The sequence below is a fragment of the Fusarium phalaenopsidis genome (genome assembly GCF_050370095.1).
Source record: "Fusarium phalaenopsidis strain FUZ10S chromosome Unknown contig_32292, whole genome shotgun sequence".
NCBI lineage: Eukaryota > Fungi > Ascomycota > Sordariomycetes > Hypocreales > Nectriaceae > Fusarium > Fusarium phalaenopsidis.
The window spans coordinates 601951-627950 of record NW_028145410.1 but is presented as its reverse complement, the minus strand read 5'-3'; the positions used below and the strand labels follow the sequence as shown (position 1 = coordinate 627950).

Here is a 26000-nt window from a genome sequence, read left to right as displayed (position 1 = left end):
ATCCACGAAGGCGAGTCCAGTAGACCAAGTCAGTATCAAGGTTAAAGTAAAGACCGCCGTCTATTTTTGGCGTGTTGGTCTCGTCCCCGTACAACAGAATAATGCGTCGGTCATCCAACTCTTGAAAATTGTCATCAAACCACCACGGGTCGGGCTGGCAGAACTCGGCTGTCAACGGGAGATCGTTGGGTTTGTAGCTATCAATCAACGATATAAATTTGTAGAGCGGCTCCTCTTCAGGGATGTCAAATGGCCGTTTCTCCGGCGGTAAATCGCTCCATCGCGCCAGCACGTCACGTTTGACTTCTTGAGCTGCGCCGGGGATCCTGGAGATTGCTTTTGCGAGAAGTTGGTTATGAAGCTCGGCGCACCGAACCGGGTCGAAGGATACGTTCATGGCGAGTAAAATCACAATTCAAAGAAGGTTAAGCTCAGGCCAAAGTCCAAGACGGTGAGAGAACCTGCAAATAAGTTACTCGGCCGAGGTTGAACCGAATACATCAGCCGTTCAAAGGATCTGAACGGTCAGCACAATCTAGCTCAGCTACTCTATAAGACTCTATTTCGCATTCTATACATCAGCAAGTCGACAACTCTAGATCTTGGTTGCCTTCTTTCCACGACCTCTAAATCCCCAGCCAATCTGGTTAGCCATCTTCACCTCGACACCGAGTTCCCGAGCAAACGCATCGACCAGTCCAGGGTTCTGCTGGAACCACCGCCCAGCCATGACCACGTCAATACCAGACTGCAATACCTCCTCAGCGAGGGTACCAGTCTTGATCCCACCGACAGCAGAAACGAGTACTTTGTCTCCCACGGCCTTCTTGATCGCCTGGGCCAGATGGACCTGATAACCGGGACCTGGCCTGATGGCGATAGCAGACTTGGCGTGGATACCGCCGGAGCTGACGTCAACCAAATCAACACCTCGGTCGGCCAACAGAGATGCGAGCTTTGCCGACTGGTCAACAGTCCAGCTCTCAGGAAACTCTTGTTTCAACTTTTCGTCGAATTCGAACCAATCCGTAGCGCTGATGCGGACAAAGAGCGGCGTGGTTTCCGGAATGACGGCTCGAATCCGCTCCACAATCTCCAAGAGAAGTCTCGTTCTGTTCTCAAAACCTCCTCCGTAGGCATCTGTCCGGCGGTTGCTGACGGGGCTCAAGAATTGATGGAGTAGATATCCGTGGGCCGCGTGAATCTCAAGGACATCGAAACCAGTCTTGACCGCCCTCTGTGCAGCCTCTGCATAGGCCGTCTTCAGCGCTTCAATCTCCTCCACGGTCAGGGCCTTTGGAATAGGGTTGACTCCCTCGACTTGAGGAATTGCTGAAGGAGCGACAATCTCGTCTGGCCATCCACCGACCTCCTTGACAGCAACGCCATTGCCTCTCAACCACGGTGTGACGCCACTACCTTTGCGACCTGCGTGCTGAAGTTGAATGCCAATCTTTTGACTCTGACTGTGCGCGAACTCGACGACACGTTTCAGCTGCTCAATGTGACCATCTTCCCAGATACCGAGGTCCTCGGGTGTGCTGCGACCTAATCGCTGAACGGCTGTGGCCTCGGCAATTGCTAATCCTGGGCCACGTTGAATGATGCCGCCGAGATGGGTCAGATGCCAATCAGTTGCGTAGCCATTATCGGCCGAGTATTGGCATAGAGGGGAAAGAAAGAGACGGTTGGGGAATGTGACGCCACGGATTGTGATAGGAGTGAAGAGCTTGGTGGATCCGTTGAGCTGCGTGCCTGCGGGGGGATCTTGGGCTGGCGTGTAGTAGGAAATGCCCTTGGCGGCAACGTTTTCGATTCTTTCTGGTGCCATGGCTGCAACCTAAGCTTCTGGGCTGCTTCACAGAGCTAGAAGAAATGGCTGGCGTTTCTGTTAGTGGCGAAGTTGGTAACGAACGATTCGCGCCATTGGGTTTTTGTGTTGGGTTGGCCAATGGTTCCTTGCATACATGACTAATGTGCATGCCGAGGCACCGAGAAAGAGAGCCAGTGATGATTACTAATGCTGTTGGGTTGTGTAACTCCCTAACCTGGAAGCGAGCCAGTCCTGATGTGCTGTATTCGGAAATCATGGAGCAGCAGTCGATCACATCATAGAAGTTCCCCTCTCACGACTAACTGAACAGGCAGATCATTCCCCTGATTGGCCCTGTACGATTCTCATCACCCCATCTGGGATCTTGATTGGCAACATGTCAGCCTGTACTGCATTTGTGATAAGCTGGTATGAAATAGCGGAGAGGAGTTGAAGCTTTGGTGGAGTTATAGGACACATTATTTCTTGGAGGGCCTGCCTCACAAAGCCTTGTCAAACATTACCTCTGGATGTAAGTCGCGCACCAACCAAGCGGCTGTTGCCAGATTTAGGAGGCTGCGGCCTATACTGCCACGAGCTAAAGAAAAATTCAAGGTAGATACCCTCGTAGGAACATTTGAGCCGCCACAAAAATTTCCCTAGTACTTTTCATCTTTCTACATTTCTAGTAAGATACTTGAGTACCTCATGTCAAAGCTACCCGGTATCCCGAGGTCAAGTGGCAATTCCGAAACTACGTATCGCCGCTCAGCAAGACACAGTGCTCAGTGACAGGATGATCCTTCGGGCCGTCGGCAGCGGAAAAGATGCAATCCTCATCTTTGGCGGAGACAACAAGTGGAGGAGACCCCGCGATCTCGGCTAGAGGAAGTGACAGCGGATGTGTCTTGCTTCATAATAGGTGCTCAGGGTCCGAGACATCTGACTCTGCTGCGGAAAGTCTGGTACAAGGGACCAATCCTTAGTAGAGAAGATAGTCTTGGCTCATATCGCGGCAGAGAAGGCCCGATATGCTCAAGACAGAATTTGTCTGAGGACTGAGAATTTTCTCCCTCAGTTTTAACAAATATCATCCTTGGGGACTATCATTGAACTATAAATACTCAGGAGACCGGGGAAATATGAACCTCACAATCACCAAGCTTCCTCACTATCACTGATCTCTACCACTCTTCCACTTCCCACCAAACGAATACCAACTTCATCATGAAGCCCGTCATCTTCATAACCGCTCTCTCCACGCTCCTGACTCCCGCGGCCTCACGATGCTCCATGAACAACCGATGGTGCTACTGGGACGGAGTGGCCCCCGCCTGTGGAAGCACCAGTTATAATCTCGGAGACATTGACGGGTCCGGCAAAGTCCTCAAGGCCTGGACCAAGGATCAGGACCACACGAATCTCTGTTACACTATCAGCAGAAATAGCGAGAAACTGAGTGGGAGCTGCTGCAGGGATTACGGGTCGGGTTGCTGGGGCGGATACAAGAGGCTTTGGTGTGAGGTTGATGAGTAAGGGTAGGTTTGGAGATCTTGGGATGGGGCGATATGAGCTAACGCAAATAGGATTTTCTTACTAGTATAGTTAGGTTAGTCCTAAGTATAAGAGGAGTACTAGCTATGATTCGCCTTTGGATAAGCTAGGCTGACCCGGACTATATAAGTAAGGTAGACTCTATTGAAACTACGATGATTTACGACTCCGAGAGTCCTAGTTCAACTCTCTGGACTCTCACTTAGTTCGTGTTGACTTTCTTCCAAGAGTCCCTGCTGGACACCTTGCTCCACCAAGCGCCAAGGTTCTTGCGCTGCTCAAAGGCTTGCCCCTCACCGGCCTGATGAAGAGCATTCACAGCTGGCATGTAGAATATATCCACAACAGAAAAGCCAGGGCCACCGAGATAGCTCTGCTTGGACAGAATCTTATCCAGGACGTCAAGTTTAGCGTGGAGCTTTTCAACACTAGCCTTGGTCGCGGCCTCATCCGAAGGGATGCCAAAAGCCCTATCAGTGTTAGAAAAGACAACCGTGTCCTGACTTGTATTCAAGCACTTACGGGTTGAAAAGCTTCAGCCACAAAACTTGGAGGGCGGGATCATTGAACTGAGAGTACTCCACGGAGGCGAACTGCTCGAAAATGGCCGAACCTTGGGCATCGTCAACAGCAGGGAGGAGGTCGATTCCATGACTGCGGTATTTGGAGGCTAGGTAGCGAGCAATTGCCCTAGACTCTGCAGTAACGTTAGACTTGGACTACCCATCACCATGTGGCCATGTAGTGTGACTGTCTAGGGCAAGCACTTACCATAGAGACGGAGCGAGCCATCTTCGATGGCCGGAATCTGCCCAAATGGCATTCTCTCTTCATAGGGCGCCCGCTAGTGACGTTAGAGCAAGGCCAAACTGGTTAGGTTGGAAAAGCTCACATTTTGTTCTCCGGCCATGAAATTAACGTTGACAAATTCATACTTGATGCCTTTCTCTGCCAAAACGAGCAGAACGCGGCGAGTGCACATGGAAGCCGGGTGGCCGTAGAGCTTCAGAGCCATTGTGGAATGGGTTGAAAATGATGATTGGTATCTGTCTTGATGTCTTGGTCTTATGAGTGTTGCTGGTGAATGATTCCATGGGCATAGTGTTGGCCCTTTTATAGCAAGATTGTTTGGTTGTCTCTAGCATCGTGCTTTTGTTTCTGTCTCTGTAAGCTGTGGTTTTAGGCCTCCTTGTTGATTGCTAATCCCAATCGTCAATGTTTGCGACATTGGAGAACCTTCAGCTTAGAATGGCTAGCCATCTGCTGTTTCTCCATAGACGCCAAACTTAGAAAGGCTAGCGTTCCGTTGTTTTCAGGCAATACGCGAACTTCAACGGCGTCATGTCGTTTCGAAGCGATTAACCCACAAACTCCTGCATGCCCAAAGAGAGACGCACCCTACAGCACCGCTCTAAGAGCCGCGCGCGTCGGCTTTCGTGCATAGTGAGCAGCAAGGTCATAATGGCCTATAGGTTATCGACCGCGCGCGTCGGCCTTCATGCATAGTAAACAGCAAGGCCATTATAGCCCATAGGTTGTCAACCGCGCGCGTCGGCCTCGAGGCTCGGTATTTTAGCATGGCCGAGGCTCGACAACCTGGCCATAATACGCCATACTCTTGGGGGGTACTGGCCACTTGCAAACCTAGATGGAAGCGTCTTTGCAGAAGGGCCGGTTGCTCCCAGCGCGGGTTTAGATTGTTAGCCATAGGGGGGATTTCCAGAGTGATATTGGCGAGCAAGCGTCAGTAATCCCCACCGGAGTAGGTGAATACTACCGCTAGGCAGGCGGATTCAACGCTGATGGTCGGGGCAGGCCTGGCTGTTGATGTAACGAGGAAGAGAGCCCGAGTTGATTACTAATGCCGTCCAGTTGTGCAACTCCCTGACCTAGAGCCAGCCAGTCTCGATGTGCGGTTTTCGGAGTCATGGAGTAATAGTCGATCACATCATGGAGCTTCCACTCGTGCGACTATGTACCCAAGTGGGTTAGTTGTTACTCTAATGGCTTGATACCATTATCATCACCCTATCTGAGATCTTGCTTGGTAATACTCTTGCCTATGCTGCATTTGAAATATTATTCGTGAAACAGCGGGGAGGGGTTAGGACTACCAAGGTCAGTCTGTATAAGGCACCTATTGGACTCATATCTAATGAGAGTCCAGCTCACTAAGAGCTATCGAACGCTACTCCAGAAAGTCAATTGAAGCTTTGGAGATCAGGCCTTATGTAAAATTATCTTAAGACACTGCTCCAAAACTAATTTGCACGTTCAAATCACCTCGCCACTTACAGGATGACCGTATGGAAGATTACCACTTACGCCAGAGTGCGGTCGTCAGATCCATACAGAGAGAAGAAGGCGACATGCCACCATAACATCTCTAAATATTGTCGGCTGAGGAGCCTATCTAATTGTGGAGATGGACCATGAGAAACAAGTGAAAAAAAAGGATAATGTTCTACTCAGCGCTGGTGTAGAAGCGCAGGTTCCGTGATTAGGTAGGTAACTTATGTGGCTGCTGTCATCAAACTCAGGAGCTCGGGGCATAAACTTGACCGAAGTCTAAGTCAAGGTATATAATTAAACATAGCGAGATTGCTTGAAACACATGGCATTTTTCTCCATCCCTAAAAAATACGTGGTTGTCCAGTGCCAGTGAGAAGCTACCCTATATCTTGAGGCTTGATGGCAATTCTGGGACTGGGTACATAGCATTGCTTGACCACGGGATGATCCTTTGGGCTATTAGTATAGGGAAAGATGCGAGCCCTATCTCTGAAAGATGTAACAAGCGGATGCCGCTTCGTACTCTCATTCAGAGGGTAGGAGACTTCGGGTTTGTATTATAGGTTAATAGGTCTTTAGGGTATGAGAGATGTCACTCTGATGAAGAGATTCTGGGCCAGGGAACTAATATTTGCAAACGATCATACTATTGCGCCTGTCCAGAGTGTTGGGTCGACAAATTGAGCTTGTCGGACACAAAAATAGTACACTGGCTATAACAAATTGACCAAGTGGCTCTCAACTATTCCACCTGCTTTGCGATGGCTGCGATAAGGCCAGAGAAGCGCGGTTCCAGGTCCTGTTCAGCCAAGGCTTTCATGTGCTCCTCCGGGAGTCGGCTCCCTCTAGCACTCCAAATAAAACGTGTCTTGTTGGGACCAACATATTCCAGCGCAGTCGTCCCAAACGCCACCATGTCGGGGTAATCAGGTCTCCGCACTCTGAATGTCATCGAGTGGTTGGCAGCGTCCACCTCGGTCATTTCTTCAGTGAATTCGTAGCGCTCCCCCTTGTGTGGGCCGAAAGCGTACTCGTAGGAGAAGGAGCGGATGCTGCCAATGCCGAAACCCTCCAGACTGAGCTTGATACATCCTGGATACCAAGCCTTTTCGGCTCCGAAGCCTCCCAAGATGCCCCAGACTTCGCCAATGGGCGCGTAGATATCGCGAACAACAGTAATGTAGGGAACGAGGTCCTGGGTCTGAGACATGTTGGTGTAAAGGAGGAGAAGCAGTGAGACTGTATGTTTGAGTGAAGACGATAATGTCTGGGCGATTGCGGAATAGTAGGGTTGATAGTGATGCTGGGCGTGTCAAGTGGCTTTGATGGAGGTTACAGGATGTGCAGCCTCGTATATATACTCCATATCATACAGTACTCTATCATCCACTAGAGCTTAGCAAGGCTAGAGTTCCGGCAGTTGACAAACCCAAATGTCAAGACAATGATTTGTCACCTTGTGTTGCTAGCCTAGAGGTTGGCTGAGTCGCTTACGAACTATAGTGTATGGGGAGAGAGTCCTAAGTCCGATGTGCCTAACAAGGCTAGGGTTCCGCGAGTTATATACTAAAAGAGTGTAGAAAATCTTGCACGGTTTGGTGAAGCGTTCTGCCACAAGCTGGCTCTTGCAATGGGCCTTTCTGTTACTGTGCTATTGAGGCTTGGGTATGAGTCTTAGTTGTGTTACGGCTGTATGATTTCTGTTGGTTGAATTGCTCCGAGGCCCCCGCCCCTTGGCCTGTTGAAGCCCTTTGACCAAGCAATGGGCCTTTCCGAGTTCTCCCATCCCCTCAGGCGGTAATCCCGCAACTACCGACCATGGCGAAAACAGTCCAGTAGTCCACCTCCGGCGTAAACCTCAAAATATGGCCTACATCCCTAGCCATCTTGATGCCATTATCAGCCATGTACGCTAGGCACTGCAAGATCCACTCCCGCAAATTCAAATCCGCCGTAATCTGTCCAGCTTCGTAAAGCGCTGTCAATATGCCATTGCATTCCAACATTTGTAGGGACGAAAATGGCACCGCGTTCCCAGATCTCGCTTCTGGAAGGATGAACTGAGGCACGGCTGCGCATATATCCCGTGTTACTTGGTCAATCGTCTTCTCAACTGAGCTGCTGGGATGGAGGTTCCGGATGATGCCACACATCTCCAGACGCAGGATCCGGAAGGCGTTGAAGACTTGGGTAGCGTAGTGGCTGGGATAAACATCGTAGTAGTCTTCCAAGATGAACTTTTGGTGAGAAGTTACCCGGTGTGGCCTCCAAGCGCGTGAAATCTTGCTCTCCGCAAGAGCGAGTTGGTCCTGCAGGTCATATGCCTGTATGAGGATGTCGTCCGATGTTAACACAGCGCTCCGCATGCGGGCACGAAAATTGACGATGGTCATCAAAAGGCCGATAAACGTCCATTTTGAGTTCCGAATGTAGCAATCTAGATCTTGGCGAACCGCTTGGAGGGCTTCCGGTATGGGTACACCAGCTGCACCACAGCTGATAGTTAGAGCTATCACAGTTCGACTGGCAAGTTGGCAAGTGGTCAGATTGCGGAAGTCAGTGTTCGTATGGGCCTGCACCATACTTAGAGCACCCTGGAGGTGGCTCAGCCAGGAGCCCGGAAGCCCTGGCCGTTGATGACACATGGTCAGCTTCTCGTAGAGGTCAAGGAGGAGCACTGATTGCAGGGTTTCATCGCTGACGGGTTTGGGGGCCCTGTTGCTGGCCGGCTGCTGCGAGATGCGAATCACTTCTCTGACTGCCCTGATGGCGACCAAATATTGCCGGTTGGCCAGCGGCGTTAGGTCTGGACGATTCGCTTGGAGAGCCATAAAGGCCAAGCCGACCGCACCGACACTGGCCTGCAGGTGTCCGGAAGCGGGCGCCGTGGCTAGGAGAGGAGCTAGGGCGTCAAAGCCGTACGAGTATCGATCAATGTAGAGGCAAAGGAAGGCGTTCCGAGACACCATGTCCCAGGAGAGTTGCGGAGCGGTGGTGAGCTGAGCGGGTGCATGACGGGCCAAGACCTTTTGGGTCGTGCTACGTGTCTCATCACGGATAGCCAACTCCTCCAGGTTGCGGTACCCATGGCAGGTGAGCTTGGCTCTTCGGCACTGGTTGCAGCCCTCAGGATTCAGATCGCACTGCGTCGTATTGGCAACATCAGCATAGCGTCTTGGGCTAGGAGCGGTTCGCTCATGAAGGAGTTTCCTTACCCGGATCTTCCTCCTCCTGCAGGGCAAGCAATATTTGGACGGACGACCGTGATAGACCATACCCTGTTCAGTGGTGATTGATCCGATAGGTGAAGGTCATTAGATGCTAAGGATGGGTACTCGCAGACAAGAAGCGTTGTAGTGGTGATTGCCTTGATGGAAGACAATGAATGAGATTTATTCTGTCCCGGAAGACTAGCCTCATGGGGCGAAATGCATAAAATAGCTTTGCTTCGGTCAAAGTTCCGTGTTCAAGCCCGGGGTTCAGGACCGCCGGCCTCATTTGTCAGCGTCCGGTGATCGACGGTTGTGGCCGACCTCACGGAACGCTAGCCCAGTTCGGACGAACCGCGGTGGCTTCAACCCCCTGGATTTGCCCGAACATTATTAATTCTCCCAGGCAGGCCACAGACCGCGAGTCCAAGGTAGTGGAGAGCAAGTAAAAGATTCGTCCGACGCGCGGCATGACAATTTGTAGGCCTCATTGCATCTGAACTCCTCGGCCACAGTCATGACATATCTTTCAGGGGCGTCTCAAGTACAATTTGCAACTGTTCCAGAGTTGGCCCTCTGGCGTCAGGGGCGTTCACTCTAGCGTTCGGAGTTTGAACCAAATCAGAACTTGGGAATGGCATGGATTATTAAATCAAGTAGACAGTGGCGATTGATACACCGTTGGTATTAATGACGCCTCCAAGAGGAGGTATCGGTCGCAATATCAAAGAACATTGTGATTGATGCGTATGTAGTATGACATGGTCTCACATTTACATTCAAACAATCCGACTACTAATCTGAAAGCTAGTGTTGCTACCTTAATCTAGTCCTACTGGGTGATGGAGTTAATGGCCTCAAAAGTGTGATCCCAGATCTTCTGGGGAGCCCCCATATTCTCTAGCTGAGCTAGCAAATCGTCCTGTTGCGGAATATCAAACTTGTCATCGATAGAGAAAAGCGATGCCCTGGCAGCGTGTGCCAGAGTCAAAGCTGCCTGCCGACCGTCCTGTACGGGGACACCATTGCCCCCAAACTCGGCGCTTGTGATCAAATACAGGCACCGCTCGCCAGATTCCTCGGGTGTCAACTCAACGAATGTTCCAGGGGGCGGCGCAGGGGCAGACTTGCTGGGGTCGAACTTGCCAGCCCAGCTCTTCATAAACAAATCTGTGCTAACCCTACCTGGATGCGAGTGGACAAAGACGACGTCTTTGTTTTCCGGTGCCTCGGAAATACGCTTCAGGGTCAGGGTCACCATCGTAGCGGCGTGAGCAGCGTAGGTGGGGATACTAAAACGGCCGGGATGCTTGAGAGTTAGGTCGTCAAGGAAGAGGCTGGTCGACTCTTGGCCAGCGGCAAGGACATTGATGACGCGCGCCGATGACGATGACTGGGCGGCCGCCCTGAGCTGGGGTAGGAGGTTGGTGATGAACACAACATGACTGTAATAGGACACAACCTGGGATGCCTCTAGGCCCTCGGAAGTCTCTGTGAAACAGTTAGCGAGATGGGCTCGGGAACGACCGCTCTAATTACTTGCCTTGGCGCCCATTAAAAGGCAAGTAGCCTGCTGAGAGAAAGAGGAGGGCGATCCTGTCCTCCTGAGCCGAGATGTGCTTCGCAATACGGTGAGAGTCTGCAACCGAGGAAATCTGGCCTTGGACGTAAATCAGGTCTGCCTCGGGGTTCAAACTTTTAAGCTCATCCAGCAGAGCCCTGTGGCCCGCCTCATTGCGGCCTACGATATAGACCTTGATAGGGAAACGCTTGGAGACAAGCTCCCTCAGAGTAGCTTTGCCAATGCCGTCGGTACCGCCAACAAAGACGGCCGTCTTGGGGACGCTGGCCTCGGTGATGAGGGCGTTGGAAGCTCGGATGGGGGTGAAGAATGACATGGCTACCAGGAGTGATGAATACAGAATGCAGAGATTACTGTCGTCGGCGAAGTTGGATAGTATTGAGTAAGGGATTCCAGAATTTGTTCAATCGAAACAATCATGTGTCTGAAGATGCAGCTTGATAGCAGTTTTTATAAAGCGCTGAACCGGCACCTCCGGGCCAAGTGTTCAAAGAGGACTACCGTACCGTGCCAAGGATGAGAGTCTATTCTCGCATCTCGGTCCTCGCATTTGGACCGCACCAACACCATGATTATTGGTAATCAATAAAGCCAACTCTACTCCATAACCCCGGGCGGAATTACTGGGGAGTCCTAACTCCGGCGCTTTGTTAGACGTCATGCATAGGCAACTGAGTGCGCATAGATTGAATTACTTATAATCCGCCAGCCTTTTCGAGCTATCGTGACTTTAAGAAAGAACTATCATACGACTACCTATTATTATTCTTTCTTATTGCCCTCTTATATAGTGAACCTGCCCTAATATTTGCTTTAGCTACTCTTAGACTTGTTGATTCGCTTCCTTTCCATGCCAAGGCTGGCGAGGAACGCAACGCCTCCAAGCCCAACAGCAACGAGAAACGCATTGGCAATGGCCACCTGGAAAGCGTCCCTGACGAGAGCAAGTAAGCTGCTCGGCACAACCTTCTCAAGCTCCACTCCTCCCGCTGCCACCACAGCTGCCACGTCTATGCCCTTGATCTTGTTAAGCTCCTGGCTTAAGAAGTTTTGGAACACATTCTGGGCAATAGCGAGGCCAACTGCTCCTCCAAAACTCTGAGCGATGATAACCATGGTTGTTCCGAGAGGAATGTCGGCGGTACTGAGCACCACTTGGATGGCGAAGATGGGAATCTGCACTGTTGTTCCATAGCCAGCACCAGCCATGAGCTGAAATCCGAACCAGCGCCCAATCGGACTGGACTGAGACAGAGTGTACAAGAGGCCACCGCCTGTGGTGAAGAGGGCTGCACCAAACCACATAAAGGGCACGTAGTAGCCTGAAAGGGTCATACAGGTACCGCTGATCAAGGTGGCGATAGAGACCGTGACACCGTGAGGGAGAATATTGATACCAGATTCTTGAGGGTCATCACCCTTTACAGCTTGGAAGTAGAAGGGTAAATGATAGGCTTGTGTCATCATTGCGCCTTGGAGCAAACAGGAGAAGAGGCAGCCCAGTAAGACAGATCGCTGAGATAGGATACGGAGAGGGATCAAGGCACTGTGCATGTTAGCCAAGTCCTGAGTATTGGGGGAGAAGCCTCTCACTCTTCCTTTTGCCGCACTTGTATGTAGCCAAACAAGATCAAGAGAAACCCGAATCCAAGGAGGCAGCCCCAGACGCGAGAATCGCGCCAAGGATAGACAGAGCCGCCCCATTGAAGAGCGAGGAATAAGCACACCAGAGTCGCTGTTAGAATGACAGCGCTCTTGAGGCCTAGACCCAAAATCTTTTGCTTCAACGGGCGGTCCTTGTTGACAGCCCCTCCAAGCGTGGACGGGTAGTAGAAACAAATGATGGCCCCCGTCAAGCCTCCGAGTGCTATTCAATTGTTAGTTGAGGAATGTGTTGACAATATCTGGCTTTTTACTTACGCAGATTAATCCAGAAGCAGAATCTCCATGTGAGACGCTCTGAATGAGTAAAGACGCCTCCGAGTGCAGGTCCGATGACAGAAGCAACACCAAACATGCTACTGATTATACCGAGAAACAGTGGCCGTTTTCTCATCTCGACAATTTGCGTTATGATAATCATGGAACCGCAGTAAAGACCTGAAGCTCCAAACCCAGCCACGGCTCTGCCGAGGATAAAAGCTGCCGAGTTTGGGGCAGCGGCACAGATGATGGAGCCAACTTCGAAAAGAACACCGGCGCCGAGGTAAATCCATTTTAAGTTAAAAAAGGTGTACATCTTTCCAAATGTCGGTTGGAAGGACATTTGTGCGAGGAGATAAATGGTGCCATACCAGGCTTGAATTGTTAGTGGCTGCGGTGCTATTCGGCGGTCAAAACTTACGAACGTCGCTGAGACTGTTAAACTCGCTTGTCATCTTCGGGATAGCAGTAGCTTTTTGACGTTAACAAGAGTGAAAGGTATAGAGGGGGTTTGCTTACAAATGATGCTGTTGTCCAAGGCAACTGTCAACACACCAATCATCAAAGACAGGGCCATAAGGATTAGAGGCATTCCATGAAGATACTTGTCGCTCTCCGAGTCTTCAGATCCCTCATCTGGCAAGAGTGCTGGTTGAAGTGCAGGTTCCACGTCTGCTGGTGGAGACTTTTCCCCTGAACCTGGATCTGCATTCATGGTTGGTTCAACTGGAGGGTTTTCATTGCTCCTAAGAACGGTAAGTAAATGTCAAACTCACTTGCCATCTTACTGACTGTTGACAGTTCCTATTCTCCGCTGGCATAGCGGGTGATGTTGGCTGAGGGATCTGCATTTCCGTGTTCAAGTTGATCTGGAGAGAAAGACAACATCGCGAAAATGGAAGATTATGCTTAAATATACGAGCGCTAAAAAGAGTCGATGTGTCAATAAAGCCCCAGTGCAGGCGCGCCCTGTGAGATCTGGGGCACGCGGCTGCAAGGTCAGGCCATTGACGCGCTCGCACTCGCACTCGTCAGCTCGGTTAAGCTGATAGGTAATCAGACAGAGTACATATACGTGTAGGCCCCAGTGGTTACTACAACGTAGACTGGGCTGTTAACGTTGAACAATTTGACTCACATTCGGGTCATCAATAAGCGAACAGCTCGTCACGAGGGAGTGAAACAGCATGGGTTTGGCATGGAACCACGATAGAATAAGACTTCATTGGACTTTAACGCTTACTATCAACGTTGCAAATGATGGCTCGCACTTGCGTGGATGACAAAAGATGATGACGATCAGCCTTACACCCCCATCTTGAAAACTGTTGGGAATTTCTTACCCTGGCTTTTAGTTGTCTGCAGCTTTTCACTGAAGGAATCAAGGTTGCGTAATCTCAAAAGAGTGTGTGACCTTAATCATGAGATCAAGAGCAAGGGGTTCGGGGAAGGATCCCTTTAATCCGAACACGGTACGAAAAATGTGACCTTGTATCGGATCGACGGCCAGACTTTTCCGCCTCGCCCCCTGGATAACCGAAAGGTCTGTAATTCGTGGGATCCGCATCCTGGCTGAAGATTGCAGCTTGCAGAGCCGCGGGCGGGCGGCGATCCCGCCATCTATCCGCATCATACTATCTACCCGCTACCCGCTCCAACTACCGGGTACCCTCTTGGTTGATGCTGGATAGAGACCGGGTTGTGGGGGGATTCGCTCGTTTACTGGCCTAGCAGAGTTGGTTATGGCTTCACGTGTAACGTAACGGGTGTCCCGAAGTGGAACTTCTGAATCGACAAGGCGTGAGTCGTCAGGCAAGTATTATCTCAATCTTTCGGATCCGACGGATAGTTTGCCATACCACTACATAGGTACGTCTTTCAAAAGCCCAAGAGTTTCCCTGCCTCAGCTACGCCGCAGTTGAACTTCTACTTCAGGGGTTTCGTGCAGCCACGGCCTCATCTAGACCTGGGGCTTGGAACGTAGTTGAGGCATTTGCTTCGTCATGGCAAAGAAAATCACTGCATTGTCTCGTATGTTCAAGCTCTCAGACATCACTCTAAAACTCCTTTAGCCGCTGCAGTTCGAGCCCTACCCCTGGTGCTGTCGCCATATCTCACAGTTACACAACGGCGCAGCTGCATATCTGATCATAGTGTGATTCTGGCATATGCTGTTTCGAGTATACGCTGAGATATCAGAACCAACTTCCTAACACGTGCAGGGCTAGGCGATAGAGAACCTTCCAAGATGCGTGAACAAGCATGAGGGATGTGGGAGAAACTGACCACATTAGAGATTAGCGGCGTCTTGGTGAATTGTGCCACCCGGTGGCTCAAGACATGGTGTTGTCACGATAGCTAGACTGAAAATCTGATAGGCTGCTTTGCGAGGTGCTTCGAGTTGGAGATATGGTCTGTAAGGATGAAGGATGGGAGATGAGAGAACAAACTCAGGGATCACTAGTGGGCCAAGGCCGTTGTTTGGATATATAACTTAAAGGCCCGTACTCTGGATATCTGAGGCTTAAGCACGTCCATCCTTACCCCATCACTGCAAATTTTCAATCCCCTCAAAATGCCTTCTACTTGTCCACAAACCCCCATCCCCATTGCCATTATTGGCATGGGTTGCAGACTGCCCGGAGGTGCAGACAACCCATCAAAGCTCTGGGACCTCCTCTCCAACAACCGCACAGCCTGGCAAGATGTGCCCCCAGATCGCTGGAATTGGGAATCTTTTCACCACCTTTACTCAGATTCCCAAGAGGGTCATAACCAACGTGGTGGTCACTTTATTCAACAAGACATTAGCGCCTGGGATGCCAAGTTCTTTGGAGTTTCCCCCAACGAAGCAAAAGCTATTGATCCACAACAGCGTATCCTCCTCGAGACTTCATACGAGGCTCTGGAGAATGCTGGTATCCCACTTGAAAGCATCCGTGGTTCTGACACGGCTGTTTACGTCGCAACGTTTAGTCAAGATTGGGAAACGATGATGATGAAGGATACAAACAACCTGGCCAAGTACCATGTAACCGGAACTCACAAGGCCATCGTGGCCAATCGCATTTCATACCTCTTTGACCTCAAGGGACCCTCACTCTCCTTGGATACAGCGTGCTCTGGAGGTCTGGTGGCCCTTCACCAGGCTTGCCAAGGTCTTCGAAATCGGGAGTCGAAAATTGCGCTTGTTGGAGGAACTAATCTCATTCTGTCTCCGGAGTTTATGTTTGGAATGAGTTTCCTGAAGTAGGTTACCCTTGACCACAATTGGAGGTTGCACTAACGAGGTTAGTATGCTTAATGATGACGGCAAGAGCTACTCGTTCGACGAGCGTGGCTCTGGTTATGGAAGAGGAGAAGGCATTGCTACCCTTGTCCTCAAGCGTCTTGATGACGCTCTTCAAGACGGCGACCCAATCCGTGCCGTGATTCGCAACACAGGTGTCAACCAGGATGGCAAGACAAACGGCATCACATACCCAAGTGCAGAGTCTCAAGAGATGCTCACAAGAGCAGTCTACCATCAAGCAGGTCTTGACCCAATGGAAACGGCCTACGTCGAAGCTCACGGTACGGGGACGATTGCTGGAGACAAGATTGAACTCGGCGCCATTCAAAAGGTGTTTTGTCCCAACAAGAACTCGGAGCTCTATGTTGGCAGCGTCAAGGCCAACATGGGACACCTTGAATGTACCAGTGGACTTGCTGCAGTCATCAAGACTGTTTTGATCCTGGAGAAAGGGTACATACCGTCTGTGCCGAGCTTAGTGAACTTGAAGAAGAGCTTACGGGATATTGACAAGTATGGAATCAAGGTATGTTCCACCCATTCCCAGGTCTGACAGCAGACACTCACAATTATACCATTTAGATACCACAACAACTTCAACTCTGGCCATCAAACGCCATCCGCAGAGCTTCAGTCCAGAATTTCGGCTTTGGTGGAACAAACGCTCACGTTATCCTTGAGGCCTTGGGCGCCTCTCCTCAAACCAGTGGGGAGGCTCATACCAACGGCGTCAACCGTCTGGAGAAGCGTATGGAGTCTCCTCGACTCTTCGTCTTTTCTGCCAAGTCGAAAGACTGTCTGCGTTCGAACCTCAGTGAGCTCCAGAAGTGGGTGAGCCCACGTCAAGACACGTTCCATCTTGGTGATCTTGCCCATACTCTGGCCGCTCGCAGAAGCCTCATGGCTTGGAGAGCTAGCTACGTTGCCTCATCAGCCGAGGACCTGGCTTCATCCCTCGAACGCCTATCCTTGAAAAGATCCTCAAGACACCCGCCTGTCGTCTTTCTCTTTACTGGTCAGGGAGCTCAATGGTTTGCCATGGGCCGCGAGCTCTTGCAGGCAGCCAGTCCATCAGTCTTTCGAGACTCTATTTTCAAATCTGACAGCATCTTGAAGTCTCTTGGTCTCACATGGAGTCTGGTTGAGGAACTTCAAAAAGACAAGGCTTCCTCGCAGATCGACAAGAGCGAGTTCGCACAGCCAGCCAGCACGGCAATCCAAGTTGCTCTTGTCGATCTTTTGAAGCATCTTGGCATCCTACCTGAGGCTGTTGTCGGTCACTCCAGCGGAGAGATCGCAGCTGCGTATGCAGCAGGTGCCTTGTCACAGGAAGAAGCTCTGACTGTCTCGTTCTGTCGAAGTCAGATTGCTTCCTGGTGTCATGAGATGATTCCTACCCGAGGTACCATGCTTGCGGCTGGCCTTGGCGAAGCGGCCATCTTGCCCTATATCCAACAAGTTCCATACTCGGTAAGTCGAATCCAGAAATTCTAGTCAATTTCTCTAACATTCTCGTGCAGCGCGGAATTGTGTCGGTTGCATGCATCAATAGCCCCGTCAGCACCACGTTGACGGGCGACAAAGAGGCAGTCGAGGATCTGCAACGGCTCCTCGAAAAGGCCTCTATTTTCAACAGACTGCTCAAAGTTGACACGGCCTATCATAGCCACCACATGAGGACCGTGGCTCCCAGATATCTCGACGCGCTTGGTGAAGGTGAATAAGCCAATGCCCTCAAAAACCTTCAAGGCTAACCTCCGTTAGTTCGCGGAACTACCCTGTCATCGACTGGAGTCAGCTTCTTTTCCTCCGTCACCACAATGGAAAAGACGTTTGGATTCGGTTCTGAATACTGGGTCAAGAACCTTGTCTCTCAAGTTCGGTTCAGTGAAGCTCTTGAGAGTCTCTGCCGCTGTCTCCGCCAAGAGAATTCGGGCATCATGAATCCCGTCTTCATCGAAATTGGTCCCCACGCAGCCCTCAAGGGCCCGTTTGGACAGACTCTCAAGGCTTTGAACCTCGCCAACTTTGACTATGAGTACACGTCAGCTCTGGTTCGTCTTCAAGATGCCCGCCAGTCCGTTCTTTCTGCGGTCGGAAAGCTGTTTGAACTGGGCTACCCTGTGAATGTCGACACTGCCAACTCTCTCGGATCGCCAGCACTCCCCGCCAAGGTCATTTCAAATCTGCCTACTTACAGCTGGGACCACTCAGCCAAATACTGGCATGAATCTCGACTCAGCAAGGAGTATCGCCTGCGTCAGCATCCCTATCATGACCTCTTGGGCCTGCGAATCATCAGCGGCAACTCGATTGACCCCACTTGGCGACAGATTCTCAGCGTTGATCGCCAGCCATGGCTCGCCGACCACGTTATTGACGGCTTCAAGATCTTTCCAGGATCAGGTTATGTCTGCATGGCCATTCAAGCCGTATGGCAACTTGCCGAGGACAGCAAGAAAGCCGACAAGATCAGTCACATCAGACTGCAAAATATCCGTTTCATCAAGGCCCTGGTGATCCCGGATAGCCCGGAGACTGTTGAAGTCCAAATCATTCTTCGCCGAGGTCCCTCAACCTGGCGTGAGTTTGTCGTTGCGGCACTTTCCGCAGAGGGACAGTGGTCTGAGCACTGCCGAGGTCTAGTCACGGCTGAGTACGGCTCACAAGCAAACGAAGTAGAGGGCACTCGAGAGGAGGACATCGCTTCAGACATACGGGCCCAGTGGGTGCAAAACGCTCGCGAGTCTTGCAAGACAGAGGTCAACCATGATACCATCTACTCCAACCTTGAGCGAAACGGAAATGTCTACGGTCCAACATTTGCTGACATTGTCCATTTGAACCTCGGGGATCATGAAGCGGTCGCAACGGTCCGTGTCCCGGATGTTCAAAGTCACATGCCTGGTCAGTTCATGCAGCGTCACCTCATTCATCCAACCACTTTGGACGCAATCACGCATGTCTTTCTCCCCCTCCAAGCCATCTATCATAAGTCAGGATCTGTCATGCCCACCTCCATCGGAGAGATTGTTATTTCACCGACTGTTCCAAACCAAGCCGGACGAGAACTCGAGGTCGTGGTTGGCTTGCTTGCCACTGGAGCCAAGATTGCCGTCCTTGAAAAGGGCGAGACAGATCTACGGGCGGAGCCAGTTGTGAGCATGTCTAACCTGGAGACTGTGGTGATCGGAGAGGGGCAAAAGTCGCCTGATGAGGATCATGAGCGAAATACTGTTCTTCACGTCGACTGGGAGACAGACGCCGACTTCTTCTCAGGACCGTCACTGAGACCGACGACACCACCTGGAAAGGCAACTATCGATCATCATGTCGTCCTCGCGCGAGGTGCAGCTTTGCACATCAGATCGTGCATCAACAACATCTCTCTCGATGATGAGGGATTTGACCCATCTGCCCTGACGGGCTACCGGAAGCAGCTCTTCAAATGGATGCTGGATTACAACTCGTCACAAGCGAGCAAGATGCTACTAGCGGACCTCTCCATGATCTCGGCTATCGAGATCCTCTCGTCGCTCCCGAAGCTAGGTGTGGAGGGAGATCTCCTCTCCACAATCGGCCCGAATTTGATCTCCATCGTCAAAGGAGAAATGAATCCTCTGCCACTGCTCCTCGAAAAGGGCAGACTCGATCAAGTTCAAGAAAACATTGAGACGGGACGAAAGCTCGGAGTCCACGTCAGTCAGTATCTTTCGTCTTATGCGATCAAAAGACCTCGCATGAAAATTTTGGAGATTGGATCGAGCGCTGGTTACCACACTGGTGATATCCTCAAGGCGTTTGAGGGGCGAAACATACAGTCTTATGACTTGACCGATGTGTCGCTTTCGCTTTTGCGTCAGCTCAGGTCGTCATTTGCTCAACATGAGGGCGTCAATTTCAAGGCTCTCGACATCAATCAGGATCCGCTGAGTCAAGGATTTGGATCCGACTCCTATGATGTGGTCATTGTCAACAACGTGTTGCGCATCGCCGATTCCTTGGATGAGGCTGTCAAGAATGCCCGCAAGCTTTTGATCCCGGGCGGCGCTCTTGTCTTCCTCGGGATGAGGGACCCATCACCAACATACAGCCTCATTTTTGGTATGATGGAGAGCATGTGGTCAAGTATGGCTTTTTCTTCCATTCTACACGCCTTTACTTACAGATTGCTTAGGCCAACACTCTGACCAACTGCCACTTCCTTCACCAGCTGAGTGGGAGCACGTCCTTTCAACAAACAGCTTCAGTGGTCTTGAGCCGGCGACAAAGACGTTTGACAGGATTGGCCAGTCCTGTTACTGTGCCATCTCAACTGCTCTGGCTTCTGCAACCCGCAAAAGAATGCCAGTCAGCATCATCACCAACACCGAAGGCAAGCTTCTGAATTTTGCCGGCCAATTCTCGTCAATTCTGGCAACGAACGGCATGGCCTCGTCGATTTCAGGCCTCACCCAGCACAAAGTTGTCCCAGAATCCCTGTATGTCGTTCTCGACGAGGGATCCGATCCACTCTTGGCCAACCCATCGTCAGCGAGATTCTCAGAGCTCAAGACGCTTGCCCTCAAGGCAAAGTCTGTTCTCTGGGTCAGCATGAGAGCAGACGGTGCCAACTCTTCCTCGGGGGCCGACATGAACATGGTGACTGGCTTCACCCGTGTCGCACGCAAAGAGAATGAATCATTGAGGCTGGTTTCACTCGTCGTGAAGCAAGACTCTCCTGCAAACTTGGACATCCTACGCGTCATGCTTCGTATCATTGTCATTTCTTTCCATCAGCAGAGGGGTCCTACCTGCGAGCTAGAGTATGAGTACAACGATAGCAGAGTGCTTGTTCCCCGAGTCAGGGCGGCGGCAAACTATCAGCGATGGATTCAAAGCAAGACGGACGAGACCACGACAGACGCCACACCTTTTTTCTCACCAGGGAGACCTCTGAGGATGGAGATCGCAACGTCTGGGCTGCTGAGCAGCATTCGGTTCACTGATGATGAGCCTCGTGGCATCTTGGGCCCATTCGACGTTGAGGTCGAAACCAAAGCTTTTGGGGTGAACTCAACGGACGTGGACATAGCTCTCGGCCATGTCAGCGGGCAAGTCAAAACAACAGCAGTCTCAGAGTGGGCTGGTATAATCACAGCTGTTGGAACTGGCCTTCGTGAGCAATGGAAGGTCGGAGACAGAGTATTTGGTCTCGAAGGCACGGCTCCATTCGCGAGTAATCCGAGCATTCCAAACCCGACTCTTATGCGCAAGATTCCATTCTCGATGGCCTTTTCTGAAGCCGCTTCGCTCTTGACGGCTTTTGTGACCGCATATCATGCGCTCTTCAACGTTGCAAAACTTGAAACTGGCCAGGGCGTCCTGATCCACGCCGCAGATGAACCAACTGGCCAAGCTGCCATCATGATGTCGCAGATGATGGGCGTGAAAATTTTCGCCACTGTCAAAGACGCTGCTGGAAGGACATTGATCAGAGACGAGTTCCACATCCCAGAAAGCCACATCTTCTCGAGCCAATTTTCGACCTTTAGAGAAGGCGTGATTCGCCAGACAGCCGGAAAGGGTGTCGACGTGATCCTCAACTCCCTTGGAGGCTCCAGATTCGAAGACAGTTGGGCATGCCTCGCGGGTTTTGGCACCTTTATCGACATTGGATACGGTGATAGTCCCTTGACAATGACGACGACTGACAAGAACGCGGTTTTTGTGTCGCTCAACTTGGGGCTCCTCGTCCATCGTCGGCCACAAGTCATTGGAGAGGTCTTGGACAACGTCATGGAGCTTTTCAGTAATGACCACATGAGGCTCGTTTCTCCGATCATCAAGATGCCTATCTCGGACATTGAAGACGCTTTCCGACTGCACTCTAAGAGTCAGGACAAGATTGTCCTAGAGGTTAATGATGGAGCTCTTGTCAAGGCCACAGTCCCTCGACCAGCACCTTTGAGGCTTTCGTCAGACGCGACTTATGTGATTGCTGGCGGTCTGGGAAACCTCGGGTTGAAGATCTGTCCTCTGCTGGCATCCCACGGTGCAAAGCACATCGTGGCCTTGAGCAGGAGTGGCGCAACGAGGCACTCGGGTCACAGGGAAGCCTTAGAGAGAGAGTTGGAGGCTCTCGGGGTGAAGCTGTATCTCCCAGCCTGCGACATCACAGATGGCGACAAGGTCCAGGAAGTGGCCAAGTGGTGTGCAGACAATTTACCTCCTGTCAGAGGCGTCATTCAGTCAGCCACCGTGTTCCAGGTTCGTATTCATAGTTCTACTGCCTCGATGATAAGTATCTCGCTAACTCGTGACTAGGATGGCACATTGGAGAACATGGATGCCCAGCTATTCAACCGAGCAGTTCGTCCAAAGCGGATCGGTACACTCAACCTGCTTGCCGCTTTTGCCAGCGATAACCTCGACTTTTTCGTCATGATATCCTCAGCTGCGGCAATTCTGGGAACCAAGGGACAAGCTCACTACAACTCGGGCAACTCGTTCGAAGAAGGTTTCGCGAGACAGCAACTTGCCGCTGGATCCAAGACGCATTTCACGACAATCATGCCCGCGCTGATTGGCGGTTCTGACGCCGATACGACTGGTCCAGAGCGGAGACAGATGCTCTTCAGACAAGGAGCCACGATCGTGGAGTTCGACGAGGTCATTTCTATGGTTGAGTATGCGGTCGGCTCACAGGCTCCTCGTGATGGATATTCGCAGTTGATTGTCGGCATTGACCCCAATGCAATCCCCAACGACGGCACATACAACTACCCGTTCTTTACCGATATCCTTCAGACCAAAGACGTCACGTCGACTGCGGATGAAGCGCAACAAGCACCCGCAACTCTCAGCCAGAAGCTCGCAGCTGCCAACACAATCCAGGAGACTCATGATGTTATTTCCGACGCCGTGACGACAAAGGTCCGGGAACTCATCGCCATTGGCCCAGATGACTTGAGACTGGACGTGCCGCTTCCTGATCTAGGTATCGACTCGCTTGTTGCCATCGAGATCAAGAATTGGATCGGGAGAGAATTTGAAGCCCCGTTGCAGACGTCTCAAGTTCTGGATGCTTCAAGTGTCATCACCCTGACAGACACAATCTTGCAAAAGTCCAAACTCATCGGCAAGATCAAGACAGATGACGCTAGCAAGGCAGTCAGCGATACTCCAACCACCGACGGATCAAAAACCAACGGATCAACCACCAATGGTACCGCCAACAATGGTACAGCCACCAACGGAACGGCCACCAACGGGTCCGGCCCAATTCAAAAGGCGGACAAGAGTCAAGAGTTGGTGCAAGTCAACGGTCATCCCAAGCATGGCTTTGACTGTTGTGCCGCATCTGAGGAACTGCCCATCCTGCCTCTGCTCGATCTTGACACGGTTCTCGATCTCTACTTCAGTGCCATCAAGCATCTTCTGACTCCGCCAGAGCTTGAGCACATGGTTACTTTGCTCCAAAGACTCAGTGAGCCAAGTGGAATGGGCAGAAAGCTCCACGCCCGGCTCATGGACCGCTTCAATGACCCAACCATCGACAACTGGCTCTTCAAGCCATATCTGGAGACCATTTTCACCGGGCGGAACTATCCCGTGTCACCGTTCAGTACCTTTGCCGGCAGCGATACACTCAGCAAGTTCCCCCACAAACAGGCAGAGAGGGCGGCCATCATCTCGCTCGCGGCACTCGAGTTCAAGCAGAAGCTTGAGAGCGGCAGACTGGAGCCAACCGTCATCGGTGGTCGGCCTCAGTGTATGTACCTCCATGGATGGCTATTCAACTCTTTCAGGGAGGCTCTTCCGGGAATTGACGAGATGCGCAAGATGCCGTCTGAGAATTACATTGCGGTGCTCAGACGTGGCCACTTGTTCAAGGTCAACTTGACAGATGAGCAAGGCCAGCATGTTCCATTTGCCAAACTGGAGTCTACTTTCCAGGCTATTTTGGACAAGGTGCATGATGATTCGTGGGTTGGCATTCTGACCGCGGATGAACGAGACTCGTGGGCAGAGGTAAGTCCTGGTGTCGACAGAGGATCTTCAGTATACTAATATCGAGTAGATGCGTCAAGCTTTCAAGAACCTGAGCCCGAACAACAAACGATATCTCGACATGGTTGAAGGTGCAGCATTTGTCGTCAGTCTAGATGATGGCGCACCCACCACTCCATTCGAGCGAATGAAGTGCTGGCAGCTCAACGATGGCTTCAACCGCTGGTTTGACAAGGGCCTCAAATTTGTCATCTGCCCCAACGGAATGTCTGGGTCTGTTGTCGAACACAGCATGATTGACGGCATGACGGTACGAGAGCTGTATGACGCCACCAGCTCAGCCATCCTCAACTACCGACGGGACGGTCCAGATACACTCGATTCGCGGAACAGCGTGGATGAGATCAAGTTAGACGAGTACACTTGTCAATCTTCCCCGGCCATCGACGAGCGCATTACCCATGTTCGGGCTCGATACTTGCAGGAAACCTCCATAATTGGCTTCACGACCTGGGAATGCGTCAACTTTGGACAAGAGTACCTGCAGCTCCACAGAGTTCCCGCCAAGGGCATCTTTGAGACAATGGTCCAGCTGGCATCCAAATACTTCCTGGGCGAGAACCATCCATGCTGGAGTGCCATCTCCATGGGTCACGCGCACAAAGGCCGTCCCGAGATCATCCAGACATACACAGCTGAGCTCAAAGCCTTTTGCGATGCAGCCGAGAAATCTTCTATCGAAGCTCGGAAGCGACAGATGTTGCTCTTCGCCGCTGCAAGAAGCCACGTCGCCAATGTCAACCGCGTGCAGCAAGGCAAGGGCTATGAGCGAACGATGTCAGCCATGCAAACAGTTCTCAAAGAAGATGAGGAGATGCCTGAGATCTACAACGATCCGACGTACATCAGCATGCGGCCTCACTGGCTGATGACGGGTTCGACTGATCTCGGAGGATCTGGAGGTGGCGAGTTTGGCATGGTCCTGAGGTATCCTGATTCGGTGTGGGTTCAATATGTTGTTGATGCTGCTTCGGCCAAATTTTCGATCGTTACTGGGAGGGATAAGACGCAGAAGTTCTGCGAGTGCATGGGGAGGGCGGCCAAGTTGATCCATGAGCTTCTCGAGGTGGAGTGACGTTGTCTAGTATGAGTACGATTTCACATGAGTTACGGATTGTATGAGTATAGGATCTATCAGGCATGAATATAAGTTCCATTTGTCATTCTAACTAGCACTAAGTCGTATGAAACCACAAGGCACCAAGCTTTCCTTGCAAGTTTCGCGGCTTTCATGAACGTCGGACCCGATCAACAAGATGGTGGTATTGTCGTCACATAGGCTCAGTGTCCAGAGGCAGCATCAGATCCGAAGCGACCGGCAATCAAAGTGCCTAGGAAAATGCCTCCCAGGACTGACAGAAAGTATCCGACGTTCATTGTCATCACAGCGATCATACTATTGACAATAGTTAGCGCAAGACAGGAGACTGTCAGCGGAGGACCTGACATACAGCAGATATCCTATGCCGCTGGTAACGACTTGGAACAGGGCACGGCTCGTCTCAGTGGCCATACGGAAAGGATGGTTGGCTAATTGTTCTCGCAGGCGCTCAGCAACCGACATGTTGGGGTTATAAGAGTCCCTCGGCAGAACGACTGCATCGGGTGTGCTGAAAAGCGTACGCTTGACGGCATTGAGTATCTGGTGAATGACAGCGAAGGCGATCAGGAAGATGCAAGTGCCGGCGTAGGTGCCATCGCTGGAGGGAGCCCAGGCCGAGGAGAAGAGTGGTGTTGTGACGGCCCGGAAGAAGACCATGGCCATGTCGCTGGCGGGCATCATGGACGAGGAATGCGACATGTCCATGCTGCCCATCGACGTAGCCATGGAGGTAGAGGCCGAGGTGGCTGTTGGCATGTCGGACATGGCCGTGCCCATTGCCATTGTCATTGTCGACATGTCCATCTTGAAAGGCTCACAGGCAGTGTCGGGCGTTGGAGATTCTCGGTCGAGCGATGGTAGAGTAATAGGATTTTGGCTTCCGTCGGCGCTCAAGTTTCTCAGTCAAGCAGGTAGCGTAATGGTATTTTGTTCTCAGTCTCAGTCGAGCGGTGGCAGAGTGATAGAACTTTGGTCTGAGGGGTATGAAGCCGCGAGCATGGGTATTAATTGAGCGTTTACTGGGGCGTCAGCCTCGCTTGTCAGCATTTTTCAAGCAACTGGTGATTCGCGGCTGGTACAAGCGAGGTGGGCTTGCAACTCGCCAGAGCAGTTTGCCATTGGTGATGCCCATGTAGATTGTTGCCGTCTAGCCGTGGTTCGCATGGATTCTCGAACTGTTG

General features: G+C 51.4%; 8 protein-coding genes across 8 annotated transcripts; 1 reads left to right on the top strand and 7 right to left on the bottom strand.

Annotated features, from left to right (window-relative positions):
- Window positions 1-595: 595 nt before the first annotated feature.
- On the bottom strand, window positions 596-1831 carry LRP88_04513 (NADH:flavin oxidoreductase/NADH oxidase; the record flags this gene model as incomplete). The annotated part of the gene is made up of 1 exon (XM_083241085.1): window positions 596-1831. The coding sequence occupies one exon, from the start codon at window positions 1829-1831 to the stop codon at window positions 596-598; it is 1236 nt and encodes a 411-aa protein (XP_083102233.1).
- A 1738-nt stretch (window positions 1832-3569) lies between these two features.
- Window positions 3570-4382, bottom strand: LRP88_04512 (uncharacterized protein; the record flags this gene model as incomplete). Its single annotated transcript, XM_083241084.1, has 4 exons — window positions 3570-3837; window positions 3890-4064; window positions 4139-4211; window positions 4260-4382. The coding sequence occupies 4 exons, from the start codon at window positions 4380-4382 to the stop codon at window positions 3570-3572; spliced, it is 639 nt and encodes a 212-aa protein (XP_083102232.1).
- Window positions 4383-6401: 2019 nt separating this feature from the next.
- On the bottom strand, window positions 6402-6893 carry LRP88_04511 (SRPBCC family protein; the record flags this gene model as incomplete). Its single annotated transcript, XM_083241083.1, has 1 exon — window positions 6402-6893. One exon carries the CDS (start codon window positions 6891-6893, stop codon window positions 6402-6404), a length of 492 nt encoding a protein of 163 aa, XP_083102231.1.
- A 556-nt stretch (window positions 6894-7449) lies between these two features.
- On the bottom strand, window positions 7450-8934 carry LRP88_04510 (Zn(II)2Cys6 transcription factor domain-containing protein; the record flags this gene model as incomplete). The annotated part of the gene is made up of 1 exon (XM_083241082.1): window positions 7450-8934. One exon carries the CDS (start codon window positions 8932-8934, stop codon window positions 7450-7452), a length of 1485 nt encoding a protein of 494 aa, XP_083102230.1.
- Window positions 8935-9700: 766 nt separating this feature from the next.
- Window positions 9701-10766, bottom strand: LRP88_04509 (uncharacterized protein; the record flags this gene model as incomplete). The annotated part of the gene is made up of 2 exons (XM_083241081.1): window positions 9701-10359; window positions 10499-10766. The coding sequence occupies 2 exons, from the start codon at window positions 10764-10766 to the stop codon at window positions 9701-9703; spliced, it is 927 nt and encodes a 308-aa protein (XP_083102229.1).
- Window positions 10767-11263: 497 nt separating this feature from the next.
- LRP88_04508 (uncharacterized protein) lies at window positions 11264-12689 on the bottom strand (the record flags this gene model as incomplete). Its single annotated transcript, XM_083241080.1, has 3 exons — window positions 11264-11996; window positions 12044-12317; window positions 12371-12689. The coding sequence occupies 3 exons, from the start codon at window positions 12687-12689 to the stop codon at window positions 11264-11266; spliced, it is 1326 nt and encodes a 441-aa protein (XP_083102228.1).
- A 2259-nt stretch (window positions 12690-14948) lies between these two features.
- LRP88_04507 (uncharacterized protein) lies at window positions 14949-24792 on the top strand (the record flags this gene model as incomplete). Its single annotated transcript, XM_083241079.1, has 8 exons — window positions 14949-15595; window positions 15669-16191; window positions 16248-17135; window positions 17186-17381; window positions 17430-19793; window positions 19843-21914; window positions 21972-23678; window positions 23728-24792. 8 exons carry the CDS (start codon window positions 14949-14951, stop codon window positions 24790-24792), a joined length of 9462 nt encoding a protein of 3153 aa, XP_083102227.1.
- A 206-nt stretch (window positions 24793-24998) lies between these two features.
- LRP88_04506 (Ctr copper transporter family-domain-containing protein) lies at window positions 24999-25623 on the bottom strand (the record flags this gene model as incomplete). Its single annotated transcript, XM_083241078.1, has 2 exons — window positions 24999-25113; window positions 25169-25623. 2 exons carry the CDS (start codon window positions 25621-25623, stop codon window positions 24999-25001), a joined length of 570 nt encoding a protein of 189 aa, XP_083102226.1.
- Window positions 25624-26000: the final 377 nt, after the last annotated feature.